A 19,757-nucleotide genomic window follows, 5' to 3' on the forward strand; every position below is an offset into this window, starting at 1 on the left:
AAGAATGACTAGGTACTATCACATGAAAATACAAATGTTTAGGCTAAGTATCTTAAGTTTCATAACATTATATGTATTTATTATTTTTTATGGTATTGACCTTCCAGTTGTGCCTGGCTGATGTTGTGTAACTTGCAATAACATAGTTCATGTGCATTTATGTTAGTGTATCCAATAATATAAAACTGACTTTTGTTTTTACAAAGTGACACTGTTTTGGCTGTGTTTTAGTGAACTAGTTATTTGGAATATACAGTCATATTTCAATTAATATACATTATATATGTATGTAGAATATTAATATTTACAAATAAGTTATGAAACTTATTTTTCTTAAAACATAGAACAATAAATATAAAAATAAAGCAACCAATTATCTCTTCTAGCTATGACCTGTGAACTTGGTTGCTACTGGACAAAAGTTGCTAAGCCTTTTAAAATTTTGCACATGCAGAATATGAAACAAAATATTTTTTTTTAGATTATATATGTATACACAGTTGAATAATCAAACAATAAAAAGTTACTATATTGCTACTATAGTATTCCACTACATTTTGTCAAGCTAAGTTGTATTTAGGTCTAAAAACATATGAAACTTTGAACAGACTAAAGACACAATCTACTTTCTTGAAATCTTGGTTCAAAAAAATGTGCTAGCCTTTTAACAGATTAAAATGGCTGAGAAAACTATTAGGGGACATTCTAAGGTATTAATTGGTTATTCACATAGCATATATTGACGTAAGTTTATATGAGGATGATTTCAGAAAATGGGAAGAGGTAATAAGGGCCACTGTGTTTGATTTAGTATTTAAGTCATATCTTAGCAAAATAAAAAGCTATGATGTTCTTAATTTATGTTATAGCTTATCAATATTAGTAATATGAGTAACTAATTTGTACAAAACTATGGACTTAGTATTCTGACATCACAAACATCTAATCTGAACCAGTGCTGCATTCAGGATACCATGTGACTTACAAAAATCAATATTTAGGTATATTCTTTTAATATTTATATCTCAATTAAGAAATTAAGTCGTGTATAATATAAAAGTTTGAATTATAATCTACAGTTTGATACCAAACATATTGACATAAATTTGTAAAATAGTAGTGCCATAAAATTTTGAATGCAAGTCAACAAATATGATGACATAGCCCTTGAACCATCATAAAAGGGTCAAAACAAAAATTAGCTGCAGATTGATTAGTCATATTATTTTGGTGTTTGGCATTACAAAATCTTTTTTCATTTTTATTAGGTGGGCACTTTTACTTCTATACCCGTTTATCAAATGGAGAAAATGCAACACTTCATAGTCCTGTGTATTCAGCTGGAAGTACAGGCCAAAGATGTGTCAAATTTTTCTATTATTTTAATGCTCATTATGCTGTGGATGCTGTTTTGAGGTTACATATTGTAGAGGAAAATTCTGTTGGAGAATTAAATGGTATGTTCTGATAAATTTAAATCATATACATATATATTAGGATTGATAGATTGATTTGCATTTAAAATTAGTAACATGTTCTAAAAAACTGGTAGTAGTTTATTAGCTTTCATTGTGAAGTGTACCAGAATGCAACAGGTAAACCTATTCCAATTAAGTACACTTTACATGAGTGTTTCTTTGTCCATATTACTTCTGTAATGAGATATATGATTTTGTTCTATAGTTTTGTATTTAAAGTACTTTAATTCATCATATAATGCACAAAAATGTTTCAAGTTAATTACCTGTTCATATATGAATTGAGTCTTATTTCAAATTAGGCTATGAATGCATACAATAAAAACTGAAATATATAGGTTATGGAATTAGAGCGAATGTAAAGCTTACATATTTCAGGTTCAGAAATTTTGTTTATTTGAAACTAAGGTATGTGGTTAGATTATAATTTATTTGACTGAAAGAGACTGTACTATCAAAATGCACATATATTTCAAGAGTTATAAAAATGATTTTTTAAATGGTGTGTTTGCTGAATAACATAGAAAGAATAATTGGTAATATTATTGTTGCTTTTTCTTCAAATACTTGTATGAATAGAAAAGAACATTACATTTACCTTAAAAATCTTAAGTTGTATAACCATATTTAAATTAAGGTTTATTTTTGTTTTTTTGTTGTTGTTGGTGTGGTTATAGTTTCTTTGCTTTGCCTTTTTAAGCAGAACTGATTAGCTGTGTGTTTGCAAAACTAGTTACTGCAGGGGAAGTAGCAAATAAAATAATATTTTAGGCCTTGACATCATTTTTTCTTCATTAAAATTTAGTTTTATTGAGGGAAAGAAATTTGCAAATAGATAGAGAATAAGTATCTTAAGCTGAACATTTATATTTTATTTTGAATAATTTTTCAAGTATTTTATGTTGTAAGTTTGGTTAGAAATTATTTGCGAACTATAACTTCATAAAAATCATATTTTAGAATAAAGCATATTCAAAGTATTTTAAATTTTCTTAAATTCTAGCTTACCATATATTGTTTAGGTTTGGTGCCAATTTAATCCTTGTTGCCACTTTTTGTGGCAAGTTTCAGCCATCAAATCTTTTTGTTATTTCATAGGATGTTGTCTATTTTTTAACATATGTAAAGCCTAATGACAACAAGAGATCTGTTAATCATTCTAGACCATTTCATCAATGAAAAATAAAAATGCTCAAAGCCAATTATTATTTAAATATTTTTCAAGCCAACCCTTTTCAATGGTCAGCCAACCTGTTAAAAAAGAAAAGTTGTCTTAGCTAAATATGGCTCTTACTCTTGCAGATATAAAAGTGCTGTATGAATATCATATACAGCAAATACATTTCTAGATAACTGATCAACTATGGAGTAAAAGTGGAATGTACTTTTCAGTCAGATTTGTGTCTGTCTTAAGAGTGAGGACTTACTGTAAAATCTTTTAGCTTCTCTTTCTCAAATATTTGACTTACTTATCACATGTTTTTATCTTCACATAAGGTTAATTTTCACTTTAACTACAATGTTTTATTGTTTATCTTTCTATCTTAAGGCAGTTTATATTGAAATTTAGTTCTGACCAGAAGGCAATAACCATCCATTTGTATGATCAGCCATTCTTCTGTTGTTTTTTTTTGGTTTATGTTTTTATTTAACTTCACATCTTGGTTTTTCTCGTTCATCATGCTTGCTCTAAGTTATTTGCACTTATCTTTCCACGTATTAGCTCTATAATTCTCTTGTTATTACCTGATCTTCACAACTGATTATATTTACAAATTACCTCATAGAGATAATTTTAAATTAGTATGTGTAATAAGATTGAATTTTTGTTTTTTGAAAGTTTATGTGTATTGTAAAAAACAAAATGTTGCAAAACTGAAATCGTTTATAAAAGATATCCATTTTACAGTCTTGTGTTTTAAAAATTAGCTTCCAGAAATTTTTCATTCAAACAGTTATGTCATTTTAACTTCTATTTCAAATACTGATTAATTGGCTACCTCACAGTTTTTTACAGAAGAAATGTTCATTAACAGTTTTTTCCTGATTCATAAATATATATAGTACCTATATATATCTTATATATTTATATATATTTTCGAGATGTTTGTAAAAGCAAGATGCTTTATTTATTTATTTCAGTGACTGATATCTGGTCAAAGTCTAAAAGCCAAGTACAGTTCAAGCAGTGGTTGTATGCAGTGGCTCCATTTGTTCCAAGCCAACAATATCAGGTAGTTCTAAAACTTGGGATCTTATAAATACATTTTAAGTTTATAAATTTTTCACAGTTTGATGGAATTTAAGTTTACTTGCTCTAGGAATGAACTATTATGGGTAGATTTATTAATAAAATGCTGTGTTTAAAATCCCATCCCTCCAAGTCTCACTGGTTAATCTCAGGGCTTATAATGCCAAAAATCAACCTTAGAAATGTTGTACTTGCCTCTCTTAAGAACAAAGAGGTAAAATCTATATTCTGTACTGAGTGCAGTAAGCCAGTGAAATGATTTTTCAAGCTACAAGTCTTTTTTTTTTTTACTTAAACGTTAGTGATAAATGAGTATATGAAGTTAGATACAAAATTTAAAAGTTATGAAATCAGTGAAAGTCACTGACTTTGTATTATTCACAAAGGAGATATTTATATTTAGGCCAACTCATTTAGTTTGGTAAAAATAGTCTATTACTGAAAAAAAAAGAATGGCAAAAGAATCTTCTTCTTAAGATGATGAACTTAACTGTTAGTAGAGAAAAATTATGAAAGATTTTCATGATTAATTTGTTATTATTTTTATGTGTTCATTTTATACTTGCCTTTTTAAAATCAAATTTAAAATTATGTTAAAGGAATTCAGTTTAACATTTTTAAGTAAATTTTTACGTGTTTGAAGACAACCTGTATGTTTACCTTGTTTCACATATTTTATATATATTTTTTTTTTAGTAGCTCACTTAACATTAATTTAATATCCACATGTACTTTGGTACACAAGTATTTTGATTTTTATTTGCAATAATTGTTATCTGAAGTTAATTTGGAAAATCAAATGGAGATATCACAAAATATCTGTAATATAAATATATCTGTAAAATATCTGTTTTTGTTAGCAGATAAACTTTTGGATGAAATATGAAATTCTGTTTATATTATTTTTTCATATTATGTAGATTCGCTTTCAAGGCAACATTGTTGCAGATTCTTCTACTTCCATAGCCATTGATGATGTTGTGGTTTCTGATGGAATTTGTCCAGAAGCTGGTACTTTCATGAACCTTTTAAACCTCTATTATATCAAATATAATAGTTTTATATTGTATTTGATTTATTTATTAGTGGTATTCTGAACACACAAAATGTGTGTGTAATAGAACTAGATAGATTAGTGGAGTTTGGTAACTGAACTAATCGATTAATTTTACATGAGGCTGAGTTAGTTTCTAATAAATGAAATCTGATTTTGATTTCTTAATTATTTTTCATGAGTTGTATGAGCTGTAATACTAACTGATTAAGCTGAACAACTTTTAATTAATTAAAAATAATGAGAAATCTTAATGACAATATTTCAATTACGTGGCACTATGTAACACAAATTTTGGTCCTGCATAGTATGTGTTATTTTTTTATTGCTTATGTTATAAAAGTACAGAAAGTGGCCATTATTCCCTTCAAACTTTGCTTTTGTGACCTGGATAATGTAATTTAGAAATTAACCTATTTTCTATGTAAAAACAGGCAAATTTGTACATTTTCATTTACATAAGGTCTGAATAAAACAACATATGAATCAATATTTACATGTATTTATACTAAAGTTGTACAAAAATGAATAAAAGTGTTTAGAAGTGAGTAGTTTTTCGAGATTTACAATTGTAATGTAAATCACTTCACACATCAGCCCCCAAATATAGTCTCCCATCATGTTTTTGTTATACGCTCATTTTAAAGTGTGTGATAACATCAACCTCCTCTTCTGATTTGTTGCTCTCTTCTGAGGATGGTTGCTTTCTCTCTGGTGGAGTGGGTACAGGGAGCTCAGGGCAGTGTGGCACTGGGGCAATGGAAGGTCCGGATACATGATAGCAATTGCATTCTTGCCAGTCCGACATTTGTAAGGGTCCACCATGCAGAAGTAGCAATTGCTTGAATGGTTAACGTCAAATTCTTGGAATAGCGAACTTCACGGCTCCCTTTTCCCCTCTGTACCATCCTGCAAAAGAGCAAAATAAAATTATTATGAAGAATAAATTTATTTTATCAACACCTAATGTGTAAGAGGTTCATGCAAAATATTTTATATGTGATATTTTTTCTATACTATTGGACATTTTTGAAAAGTAAATGGTATTTAAATTTTAAAAGGTCTAAAATTTGTATAATATAAAATCTTACTATTCAAGCAAGCAATAATTGTCCGTCTTACCTTTTAGAGTTTCTTTGCAGTGGTCACAGATAAAATGAGGTGCTCAGGGTTTGTCTTGATCTCTGACAGGTATACTGAAATATGCCTTTTTATATGCAAAAATGGCTCGTTTGGGTTGAGAAAATATTTTACATAGAAGAGCGAACAACGTTTCGACCTTCTTCTGTCATCGTCAGGTTCACCTGATGACCGAAACGAGCCGTTTTTGCATATAAATTTCTCAACAAGTGGGTTTCTCGACATCACTGAAATATGCCTTGTAGGCTTCACACATTTTAGTAGATGCTGTCACAGAGTACTTTTTCACTCTTGTCTTGGTAAATTGGCCACATACATAGCAGAATGCATCTGGAGAATGCTTGCAGCTTCTTGATGCCATCTCTGATAAAATCAGATAGGTCTGTATGTTTACTTAAGCAGCTAGAATTAAACTGAAGTGGTGAGCCCCTGCATATGTATTACTATGAAAAGTTCTAGAAAATTCTCATAAGTTCTACAATGTTCTAGAAAGTACTTGAAAATTCTTGTAAGTTTGAGAAAATTATCTATGAGCTACTCAGCACTGAATCTACCAGGAGTGTTCTTGAAAATGGGTAAATTTTGAAAATTTCATTGCCCAGGTCACAAAAGCAAAGTTTGAAGAGAAAAATAGGTCTTTTCCATTTACTTTAGGCATAAGCAATTGGGAAATAACACTTTTTGTCCAGGAATGAGAAAAAGTGAAAATTTTGTTACATAGTGTAATCAAAAACACTAATAGTTGGAAATACTAATTTTGATTATTGATTAGTTTCATGACTTGGTTTTACATAATCATAATTTTGATTAATCAGTTTAATAAATTTTCTTAAGTAATTGATTATAGTAATTAATCAAGTTAATAACCCAGTTGTTTTAAGTTTTAACAAATGTAATTTTTTCTGTGTATTTGTTAAATTTTAGTTTTATCTAATCTTTTTAAAAATTCATTTTTCTGTCATTAAAAGTACAACTTTTAAATGTACATTTGTTGCCTCTGTTAAGATGCTACACGTCATTAGGATGTACCCATTAAATTACCAAATTTTGTGTTTTGCAACCACTTAGTCATCAGTTCAAATATTAAATGTGAAAAGTTGTAAATGAAAATAAATATGTGAATTTTGCTGTAATTTGTTAATTATATAAACCTTCATCATATGATAGTGTAAAGTAAAATTTAAAAATGCTGTAATATTTTCTACACTTTAGAACATATGATGCAAATTTGAGAGTCAGGACAATCAGTAGTAGTCATTCTTTATATTCATTCAATTTTAGCTAATTAATCAAGTAGCATAATCATTTATTTGTGTATATAGTGAAAAGCTGAGCTTATCCTATAAATGTAGAATGATAAGAAACATCCTTATGAGACAGAATATGTAGGCTTGTCTTACTGAGTAAGAAACTGTTTGAATATGAAGAGAGATTTTTGAATAATAGTTTTCTAGAAATTACAATTTTGATGATGACATAATGAAAAATATATATAGATCAAATGTGAAAAACTTAGGAAACATGAAATTGCATAAAGAATAGTTTTCATACTGTAAGTCAAAATAAGATATGTATCAACATATAAAAACTATAAGATTCTTGCTGACAATTTGATTTTTCTTAAGGTTTCTGCAACTTTGAAGACAACTTGTGTTTTTGGACACATGGACCAGGAAGCTTTAATTGGCTAAGAAGAACAAGTGGAACATACAATGATAATGGCCCAAAGAAAGATCACACTAAATCCTCAGACTCGGGTAAGACTATTTTTGATTTTATAATACAAAAATGGTTTTGAAAAAATTATTTGTATTGGATTTTACAAGCTTTAACCAAATTGAAAAATTTGTAAACATCTTTCTAACATTTTGAGGGATGTGTATGGTAAATGTTAATACAAACACTGACCACTGAAATAATATCTTTGTTGTGATCATTAGATATTTGACCTGATGATAATGTTATCTACTTTTTGACAGCTTTACTTGAGTTTAAGTGTGTTTTCATTATTTGTATTACTAATTTTAAATGTATATTGAAAACAGAAAAGATTAAAGGTATTAGAAATGGTACTTACATCATTGACAGGTGAATTTTATTATTCTAAATTATTATTTTCCAACAATAGTACAAGCAAGTATTGATATTCAATGATACACATAAAATGTGTTGTTATAGTCGTAAAATGTTTATGTACGTGAGGCATTCTCAAAGTTGCTGAAGCTGTTACCATTATACTCTAGAATTCTTTGTTTTTTGACCATGTTATAAAACTTTTTTAGTATCAAAACATAATTTTTTTCTGCAGAAAAGTAATGACATGTGCCAGAATTATAATATAAATTTTTTGCTAAGAATACTGTTTCAAATGGTAATTGAAGTTGATTAATTATTTGCCAGGGTGAAGCCATAATTATTACCTTCTATGAACATTATTTCATACATATCAAAATTGAGTATCTCTCTCTAAATAAATCAGTTCATACTTGTGTAAAGGAAAGTTTTAAGTTGAAAAATGATTTTTATTTTATGTTACTTACAAGCATTCTTGGTAGACTTTTATGGCCATATTTGATACATTTTTACAGGTGTACTTGGTAAAATTTTACAGGCATAATTAACAGAAAGAGCATATTTGGTCACTTCTATTGCATGAAATTTTTTTTCAGCAAATCATTTTTTTCTGTCTTCTGTGGTTATATGTGGAGATGGACTAGCCTTTATCATTATGAATAAGTCTGAACTGAGTAGTTTCTAAAAATAGAAACTGTGTTAATGCAATTTTACTTCTGTGCTGCAGAAGGGTTATTCAAGTTTTCTTGTAGTTTTCACTAGAATGTTAAATATCAAGTATGTGGTATGAGGAAATGCTTTTTTTTAGATTTTATTCTTTCATTTTGATTGGCTTTATTGATAATAATTGTAAAGAAAATAATACTTAAGAGTAAATCTGCTAAGCAAATTTATTTACCGTATATGCTGGTCTATAAGACAACCAGGGATTTTTTTGAACAAATCAAGTGTATTTCTTTGACGTCTGTATAAGATGATCTCTATATAAGTTCTAGGATATTGATTTTGTAAAGAAGTTATTACAAGTTATACTTGTAACTGTGTTAACCTGCACTCAGTGGTAATCAATACAACGACATTATATTGGGTTCATATTAAAGTATTAATTTATAGGTCAAGTTAATTAACATATTCATACCAATTTCATAGTTTACAGTTAATACTATTACATTTTTCAGAAATTATGGTAATGTTCAGTCTGTTATAGTTTAATCAACCAAAATTGCCATTGTTTTCTATTTCTGTAAAAGGAGAGATGTTTTTTACTGATGTACCTAGAAAATTGTATGCAACAATATTGATTATAAAGTAAGCTTAACTTGCACCAGGCTCACTTTTCTCTTGTGTTTAATTCTGAGGTATATTAACATGTCTTTTTTTTAAATTTCATGGTCACTGTTTCTTAATATTGTCATGACGTAAAGGTATTATCATGATATCTTATTGATGATAGGCAAATATTGCAAAATCTGTTATGTATGATTTCATTTTTTTTAATATGAGAATGTTTGTTATTAGCTCCTTCATTGATAGAGCAGTTTAAGATGGTATTTTCCTTAGATTTGTAGATGTTATTAATTAATTAATATAGTTATATTTTGAAGTTAATCAAAAAATAATTAACTTTCAGTATAAAACTGAAACTTAAACAGGTATAAAAAAATGGTATAACAAGTAAAGTGCCTTTGGTACTATTATAAGAGGCCCCAGCATGGCCAGGTGGATAAGGCACTTGACTCGTAATATGAGGGTTGCGAGTTCGAGTCCCCATCACACCAAACATGCCACCCTTTCATCCGTGGGGGTGTTATAAAGTGATGGTCAATCCCACTATTCATTAGTAAAAGAGTAGCCTAAGAGTTGGTGGTGGATGGTGATGACTAGCTGCCTTCCCTCTAGTCTTACACTGCTAAATTAGGGACAGATAGTCCTCGTGTAGCTTTGCATAAAATTCAAAACAAACAAAACTAGTGTAAAAAAATTAAAACTCATTCAAATAAAAAATTCTGTATCATTTAATAAATCTGTTAATATTTTCATATATCTGTTCTGAAAGGTTACTACCTACACATTGATGCCTATGGAAAGACCCCAGGAAGTTTTGCTCGACTTGAAAGCCTGACCTTCACTTCTGCTAGTAATTCCAAAAGGTCTATGGAATTCTGGTACCAACTGTATGGCACAGGGGTAAAAGCCTTAAGGGTAAATAATTTTTCTGTATATTTAAGAGTTTTATTAGACTGTGCATGTTACTTAGAGGAGCGAACAACGTTTCAACCTTCTTCGGTCATCGTCAGGTTCACAAAGAAAGGAAGAGGTAACTGACTGGAAGCTGACCACATGTTTGAAAGGGGTTGTGTAACTGAGTGTCGGAATGTTGGTTATTTTTCTGCTGATGTCAGAAATATATGGTATGCAGCAGTATATGGTTTCATGATTTTTTGATTCGTGAGATATATTTACTTTTGTTGGTTGATTTTGCTTTCTGTCTAGGTGTGTGCGTATAATGTTTTCTACGGTTTGTGGAGGAAACTTATTGATGTAGATGAAGTATTGTTTTATTTTGTCTAATTTATCATTAATTTTATCTGGTGAGCATAGTTTTATGGCTGTGTTTATTTGGTTTCTTAGTATGTTTAGTTTTTGTTTTGTTTCATGTGTTGAGTCCCAAGGAATGTATAGTTCAGTATGGGTGATTTTTCGGTGGATTTCTGTTTTAAATTGTGTGTTGGTTTTTGTAATTTTGAGGTTAAGAAATGATATTTGATTACTTTTTTCTTGTTCACACGTGAAGTTGATGTTGGGATGTATAGCGTTAATGTGATTGAGAAAATGCCCATCAACTTAATCATAAAGCCTTAATGGCCAGTTTCGATGTTATATCCCTCTTTACAGAAGTTCCAACCACTGAAGCCTGCAGGATAGCCTTGGAACTCTATATCCGAGACCCTAACCCATCTATAGACATTCCCAGCAACCAATTAGCAACCCTCATAGAATTCACCACAATGAAGACAAACTTCACCCAATATCACCAGTTCTAGCCAATATTTTTGTAACACAAGTTGAAACACAAGCAATTAACACAGCATTACATCCACCACTATACTGGTACAGATATGTAGATGACACGGTTGCGGGATTCATATCTACAGAACACACACTTAATTTTTTCAATCACATTAATGCTATACATTCCAACATCAACATTAGTTAATACTTATATGTATTTGCCATAATGCTATGGCAATATGATATATTCTGTTCCAATCAAATATATTTTTTTTAATTATGTTTTAAATGTTAAGCCAGAGAATCATTGTTTAGGGTAATTTATATTTCTTGTGAATTTTAACCCTAAGTGTTTGGCAATTATTCAGTAATTATAAAAGCCATAAGAGATAATCATGGTTTCTGTTACACTGAATAAAACTACTTTATATATGAATTTATCAGAATGTTTATTTTAGGTATTTAGTGGTAACCTGGAGTTTTACATATGGTGGATGTCAAGCAGTGTTAAACCTGAGAGTCTGTAGTTTGAAGAGAAAATAGTTTAAAGGTGTAAAAGGATAACATAGAGTAATATTTTATAGTTTTTTCAATATCACGTAGGTAGATAATTTAAGGTGAATTTTGTTAATTAAAAATATTGGACAATTTTTAGGTGATACAGAAACAGTCTGAAGGTATGGAGGAGGTACTTTGGCATCTTGATGGGATAAAAACCAAAATCAAAACATGGAGTAAAGCTATGGTTCCTCTCATGACAAGCGAAGAGAATTACCAGGTTGAACTTGTTATAAAAAAATACAGCAAAACATTTGAATTTTTTTTTCTGTCCTTAATGTAGTTTTAATTTTTGCTGATTTCAAAACAGAATAACTTATTTATTAACGTTCATCAACTGGCAATTAATTTTAAAGTTATTGCTTATTGCTCTTATTAGTTTAAAAAGTGTAGAAATTGTTTACAAATAAAATATTTTATTCAAATATGTTCATAGTTTGTTTTGTCTTACAGATTATTTTGGAAGGTTTAGTGTACGATGGCTCTCAAGGAGATGTTGCTGTTGATGACATCAAATTTTATTTTAATTTTTTATCTGATTTGGTACCAGAAGATGCTGATCCACAGTCAGGTATAATGAACAAAAATTCTACTTGAAGAAAGTCTTAATTGCATATAAACATTAAAAACGTTTATTACACTAGTATGTATAATCAGTATAAGAATTTAATTTTAATCTAATTCAACTAGGTAACTCATTGAAGAATATATTGGTGTCTACATATATTTTTTTTGTAATTGTATTTTAAAATAAATTTCAGTAACAGGAGCATTGGCAAGGAAATGGCTCAATATTTTTAATTGTTTCTAATCTATAGAATTTAAATTAGGAAATAATACAAGCATATTCAATATTTTGTTTATGAAAAAAACTTGTTTTTAAAATATACATTTAGTTTTTAATTTTATTTTCAAATAAGTTTCATTAACAGGAACTTTGGCAAGGAAACGGTTTAATGTTTTTGTTTGTTTTCAATTTGCAGCATTTGACAACAGAATTTAAATTCAGAAATAATACAAGTATATTCAGTATTTTTAAATTAAAACTTGATTTAAGAATATACTTCTACTTAAGCAGTGTGTTGGTATTTGCTGATTTATATTTGACTCTTTATCACTGTCATTCTAGCACTGCTCAGTTATGTTTGTGACTTTGAAAAAGACATGTGTGTATGGAGAAATGTTGATTCTCAGTCCAAACTACAGTGGCAGAGAGGAAAAGGAGAAACAGCAACAAATTACACAGGCCCGTCAGAAGATCACACAAAAGGAGATGGTAATTTTGAGGCAAAATAAAATACTCCTGTATTATGACATTTCTTTGATTTGTGTTTTTAGAAACATAACAAATGTTTGATAATTTGTGTAAATTATTTTGAAGATAAAGAAGACATTAGTGTATCTTGAAGATTCCTCTTTAACAGTTTCCAGGACTCTTAGTGAAGTATTTAAATGCTATGAGTACTTTTAATTTCATTCCCATTCTTTATTTCGTTTATTTTGGTTAAAAAAAGCCTAAGGAATGGTAATTTTTGTGAAAAATATTTATCTATTAACGATCAATGAAAATAATACAATTATGCCACATTTTTTATGTGGGATGTTAATATAGACTTTGTCATCAACATTACCAGAGCTTGTGTGGTAAAAACCTCTGTTATCACACACAAAATAATGGATTTCTTAAAGGAAATTTTACAGATGGGTATGGAAATTCATGCTTAGTCAACTATAAATTATTTATATATGTTTAATTCTCTATATTTAAAAAAATTTTTTTTTGCATTGGTCCATTGGGAGATATGAATATTAAACGGATATTTTGGATAAAATTATAAGTATACTGTGAGATTTAATAATCTACAACAATTAATAAAGCAATTTATTAGAAAGTGAAATGTTTTGTAGTTGAAGGTTTCTAATTATATAAAATTATATAAACAGGATTTATAATTAATTGTTGGACACAGTAAAATCCTAATTAGGCCCTTTGTACAAGTTCCATATTTAAAAATGTACTTTAATTCTGAGAATAAATTTAACCTTTGCAAATAGAGTAAAACTGACCGACCTTTCAGCTTTGAATTCAGATCAGTTAGCCTCTTGATTTCTTCTTGTTGCATGAGAATCATTCTATTAATAATGCTGATTTTTAATGAGGTGAAACTGATGTCATTTGGTACAGTTGTTTAAATTAACATGGTGTGCATAGACTAGTGTGAAAGTGTACCTGACACAAACTTTTATAGAGCAGTCTTCAATATGTTGTGTATTATATTTGATTTTCACAGTTATAGACTATTTATTTTACCCTATGCAGCATTCCTACTTGTCAGATTTGGAGTCAAACTGAAACCACTAAGTCACAAGCATATATCTTGAATGTAAATTCTTTAGTAATACATTTTATTTTTTTGTGAACAGCGAACTTGTACATTTCACTAATCTCTTGCAACATTTCATGTAGTTACACCTTGTAAATATGGAACTTAGTCATCATTCATTCTCTGATATTGTGCAAGTCCAGTGCAACTGTAATTTAGTTAAAGATAATAATTTATTTTTGGTAAATGTGATTTTAAAAATTTGTTTCTTCTGTTTTGTGTTCTGCTTTTAAAATAATTCTTTTTCTTGGCTTATGATTACAGAAGATGGATATTATGTCTATGTGGATGTCAGTTCAGCAGGTAAATCCGTTGGGAAGATGTGGGGACCAGTTTTAAAAGAAACCTACTGTCTTCATTTTTGGTATCATATGTTTGGTGCACATGTTGGATCTCTTTCAGTTATCTTGCAATCTGTACAGAATCCAAACATGGAAATTGAAATATTTAAAAAAAAAAGAAATCAAAACATATGGTGGAAAGAAATGGTGGTTACACTTTCACCAGAGGAAGACCTGAGAGTTGGAGGCTATAAGGTATCTTGTTTTGATAGTTGAAAAGTAGGAAATTTGAATTTTGGTTAAAATTTAAAATGTAATTTTAACTGAGGCTTTTGTTTCTAGCCAGTTTCACAAGCAATTACATATGAGACCTTAGGTAAAAAATAATATTAAATGTGTAGTGGTATACATTTTTTGTGTAAGAGTTATTATAACACACTGCAAATTAAGATATTCTTTCATTTTTTTTATTTCATGGCCTTTATGAAGAATGTGATAAAAAAAAGGGAGTAGCTTAATTTCAAAATTAAACCTTACATAATTACGATCATCAAATTTTCTTCTTGATGCTATTTAAAGACATAAATAAAACTATCAAAGTATTTTTATTAACAATCCCTGGATTCAGTTATTAGTTATCAGTAATGCAAGTCACTAATTACTATATAAAAATAATTTACAAGTAAAATTCCCACAGATTTACCACATTTCATTAATTTTTTTGATATAAATAATAATCACAATTAGGTGTGAGTCATGCAGTAGATTCTGCTTAGTTTAAAAGACAGTTTGCTTGTATCTCTGAAATAGACTTGTGTAAGTATACCATTGAATATGCTTACAGTCAGTATGTATTAGGTTGTTCAGAAATAAATGTCGTTTTTGAACTGCAAAGTTTGGAAAAGTATAAGCCAGTGTTGTAAAACATGCTTTAATCAAAGCACACTTTTGCCAGCATGTAAAAATGCTGTTTATGTCAGTGCTATAGAAATCAGAGTTTCTGTGGTCAGTGAACTCCCTGAAAGCTTCTTCTGCAGCTGCCTTGTTTTGAAAGCGTTCAGTGTTCGAAAAGCTGCCAAAGTGCTTGAAAAAATGAAAATATGTAGGGGAAAGGTCTGGGTAATAAGGTGGATGAGGCAGAATCTCAATTCCAAATTTGTTCAATTTTTGGAGTGCCATCTGTAACAGGTCTCTTAATGCCAATTTGGTTGATCTTCATTCAGCATGTGCGGAACCCACTTATGCAACTTTTTTGCGTTTCCAATTGCATTCAAGTGGTTGGCAATGCTTGATTTGCTTGTGCCTAGCTTTACTGCAAGCTCATGTAATGTTGTGCGAGGGTCTGTCTCAACTGCTTCTCTTTATGTGTTTTCATCTTAGGATGGCTTCCCTCCATGACCTTTATGGTCTTCAAGACTTTTATTTCCATGCCAAAACTTTTGGAATCAATGCTGAACTGTACATTCAGCAACAGATCCATGGCCAAATGCCTGGTTGATGTTCCATGTAGTTTCTGTAGCTTTTGTCCAAGTATTAAGTTATAGAGGAAAATTAGATAAAAGTCCTTCTTCTCCATGCTGCCTTGGAAGTTGTGAAACTTACTCTAAGTAGGGTTGAAATAGCCAACAATTAAGACACCTTGCAAGTGACAAACGTTGGATTAAACCAACCAACCATTGATAAGTTACTCAGTATTCAGCTTCTAAATGTCATTGTGAGAATTCTGACATTTATTTTTGGACAATCTAATAGTATCCATTTTGGCATTCTGTTGTATAAACGTTTGCCTGTTTATGCATTCTTTTGTTATCTAATAAAGGAAATTTTAGTTTTGTAAATAGTTTCACTGCTTTTATTAGATGGCCAGAATTGATATAGTAAACAGTGAATGGCTGAGAACATTGTCAATTATTTTTGCAGTCAAGAGTAGTCCTATAGGAATGGTCTGGTGCCTTTAATTATTATATTTTTTTGTGTCACTGCAATTTTAGATATGGTTAGTTTTAAATTTGTGATCAGTAATAAATATTATTTAGTAAGAACGATGGTAAGAAGAAAAGTAGTGTTTCAAAATATTTTTGATAATGAAGAAACAAGCACTAAAATTATAGACTTTGAGTTATAAGTTCTGGAAGTATATATATAGATAGTGAAATATATTTAAATGAAGTTGAATAAGTAAACAAAATCATGAGAAAGGACTCTGTTAAACACAGTAAATCCCAACCTCTAATTAATCATATTATAACTATAAGTTTTTTAAAGCCAAAACAAAACACATTAAAATTTAAAAGATAAACAAAATATGCTGCATTTTAAAAAATTGATTCTTGGGTATAAGCTACAATGTGGGATTATAAAATGTATTCTCGGTTTTGGAGGTGACTGAAGAAGTAGGACCCACATTGTGGTGGGGATACACAGTCTCTCAGTCTTAACCTCCAATCTGCTAGTCTTGCATAAGAAATAGACACAATTAGACTACAAATTAGGAGAGCGAGATGTGGGTTCTCAAGCCTGCAATCTCCCACATCTATATCACCTTTCATTGCCTGCAAACAGTTGTGGGAAGGTGACTGTTCTCGCAAGTTAAAATAAGAATAAGATAAAGATAAAATAAAAATAAGGAAATAAGGTACTACCAATTGGGGTGAGTAAGATGAACCTTACCTCTTGAAGTTAGCATTTGTGCTCCCAATATGGTAGAGGTACTAATTAACATGACATTGAACCATATCAGTATACTAAGTTTACTGTGATTGTTGTGCTTTTATGTGTGGCTCAAGGTGTACATCCGCATAAAGTAGTGCTAAGTTTCTAAATGACCTTATTTTTACTAAAAATAACTATTTGTAATTTTAATAAAATTTCTCTAATTTTCACTGTATTGAAATATGTATTATATCACAGCCTTTAATTTTCTTTTTTCTGTGTGAGGTTACATTATTTCAAACATAATTGTGTGTCTGGAATCTGCCATTATTAATTTTAATAGTTAGTCTTATGAAAAACTGGGTGATAGTGAAATGGTGTTACTTCATTACACTACTTCAGTAACTTTTCTGGGATTTACTGTTACATGAGTACTTTAAAATATGTATTACTTTTTACTTATGTAAAATCAAGAAGAAATTATCTGCTTTTACTCCACTACATTTCCTTTATAAGACTGTTGTTATTTTTGAAAAATTGGAGAAAATCACACTGATTGCCATGGTGATAGCTTTTGTTTACACGAAGCACAGAGCACCTACTGTTTCAAATAAGACAATCATAAGAAGTGGTATTTCCTGTGCCACTGCTTACTATGTCTGACACAAATAGTCATCTGTGGTCTTATTTTCACTGAAGACAATTGTGGAAAATTCAGTGAAGTTGCAGAATGTGAGCATTTGTTTAGTTCTACATGGATTTTGTTCACACTGAGATGAGCTAATTTATCTAGTAGGATGTTTGAAAATTAGCTGCTGGTGAAGTTAAACAATAATTGCAATGTGTGAAGAGCTGTACCATAGATAGTAATACTGATTGATTTAATAAAAATAAAATATTTTTTCAGACAGCTGTTCCATTTTGTTAAAACAATTGACATTTGAATTATTATTTACTTTGTTTCTCTCTCTAAACACAAATGCATACACATAGATCTACTTTTAAGAAATAAATGGGGCTTTGTAATAATGATTCTTATTACTTTTAGGTGATATTTGTAGCAAACCATAACTTTATAACTCAGATGAAGGGTGATATTGCTATAGATGACATCTCAATCATAGGAGGCAACTGTTCTGTAAATTTAGGTATTTATTGTTATTTAATTTATTATTTGCTATCTCGTAATTCTGATTAGTTTTTAAAAAAACATATTTACATTTCAATATCTTATGTTGTTTTATAATTGAAGAAATATGTATTTGTTGTCTGAAAACCTTTAAAAACAGCAAACAGCAAGAGATATATATTTCAGAATTTTTTCAAATTTTTTATAATGTATATTTGTGTATACAAAAAATATAATTTACAAAATGGTGCTAAATGGGCTCATAAGTTACTAATATTTTATTCTGAAACCAGTAATTTGAAATGAAAAACGTTCTGATATATATATGTATATATATAAATAATATGGGGGTTAACATATACAATGTAAACAAAAATATATATGTTGATAGATAGAATCAGATTTTGCTTTTAACTTTTCATCTGGCATAGCTGTAACATTAGTAATATTTTGAGTATAACAACACTTTTAGATGTTAGTACACATGAAACTTACCTCTAGAATTAAAATCAGTAAAGCAGCTCACATGTTTATGATCTTATTTGTATTTTACAGTGCATTTGGCTTGTTATGAATTATATGTAATCTGGACTAGACCTAACATTAAAGTTTGAAAAAAACAGGGGTCTGTTTTTACTAGTTTTTGATTTCTTATGCTATCTGTAGAAATGTTTTTGTAACAAATATTTTATTGGTTGGCAGTTGGCTAATTTGAATTCCAACAATATAAGAATAATGAATTTTATAATAAATAATTTTTATACATGAGAACATTCTACTGTGAAAGAAATACCCAATATGTGTTTAAATATTTTATCAGCTTTTAAGTGTGATTTAAAACGTTTTTTTCCCAAAAGATGATCCATCACTACTGTGTACATTTGATATGGGAGTAGACTGTGGATACACATCCACTTCTGCTAATGAATCATATGCCATCACCTGGAGCCTTAAGGAAGGAGGGAATGAAGTGTCATATGGAGTGCCTGAAATCGATCATACTCTTGGCTCAAAATATGGTAACATATTTTTAAAATTTTGTTAATTTATTTTGTAGCTTGCTTAATACATTTTTATCCACAGAACAGCCATTCAGTTAGTGGGATCATCTTCTGAAAATGTTTATTAAGGGTTAGAAATATCTATTATCCATTTATTTTAAGTGAGTATAGTGTGCATTAATTACTTATTTACTACAAAAATTATTTTAAATCAGTTATTAGTTCTTCACCCCAAAATAAAAACCAACCACAAACAAAAACAAACTGGGAATGCTACAACTATTGTTACTTTTAATCAAATGAAAATAAGTCATGATTATAATATTAATAACGTTTTAATTTTTTGTGTATTCCACGAGCTGATTGTGTTCCTCTCTAAAATTTACATCTAACAAAATGATGCTTCACTTTGTAATGCATATGAATTTAATAGATTTTGAATTGAAGATAACTGAAAGATTGGTAGTTAACAAAAATTTAATGAAATTAAACTTTTTGTATGTTTTTTTCTCACTTGATTTAACTTAATATGATACTTTTGTTAAAATATGATAGGTTGAGATGTACTTTGTGAACAAGTATTTATTTCTGGCTTTGTCAATAGTATGGAGTACTAAATATAAAACAGCTTAAACATTCCATTTAAAAAAGAACTTGTGATTTATATTATGGAAGGGCATATTAACACGATAAAAGGGCCATCTGAAATAAAAAACAAACAAAACAACAACAACTTATTAACAT

The 19,757-nt window shown here is 29.3% G+C and overlaps 1 protein-coding gene across 1 annotated transcript in view; it reads left to right on the forward strand.

The window, feature by feature from the left end:
* The window catches only part of LOC143245132 (MAM and LDL-receptor class A domain-containing protein 1-like), a 209,706-nt gene that overhangs the window by 19,485 nt on the left and 170,464 nt on the right, over positions 1–19,757 (forward strand). Inside the window, exons 7-17 of the mRNA XM_076491067.1 lie at positions 1,269–1,457; positions 3,621–3,712; positions 4,650–4,740; positions 7,549–7,680; positions 10,053–10,198; positions 11,664–11,786; positions 12,020–12,137; positions 12,696–12,842; positions 14,215–14,486; positions 17,932–18,031; positions 18,870–19,031. Coding sequence (XP_076347182.1) covers positions 1,269–1,457; positions 3,621–3,712; positions 4,650–4,740; positions 7,549–7,680; positions 10,053–10,198; positions 11,664–11,786; positions 12,020–12,137; positions 12,696–12,842; positions 14,215–14,486; positions 17,932–18,031; positions 18,870–19,031 — 1,572 coding nt within the window. The remainder of the gene's footprint in view (positions 1–1,268; positions 1,458–3,620; positions 3,713–4,649; positions 4,741–7,548; positions 7,681–10,052; positions 10,199–11,663; positions 11,787–12,019; positions 12,138–12,695; positions 12,843–14,214; positions 14,487–17,931; positions 18,032–18,869; positions 19,032–19,757) is intronic.

This window comes from Tachypleus tridentatus, chromosome 2, assembly GCF_004210375.1.
Source record: "Tachypleus tridentatus isolate NWPU-2018 chromosome 2, ASM421037v1, whole genome shotgun sequence".
Classification (NCBI taxonomy): Eukaryota; Metazoa; Arthropoda; class Merostomata; order Xiphosura; family Limulidae; genus Tachypleus; species Tachypleus tridentatus.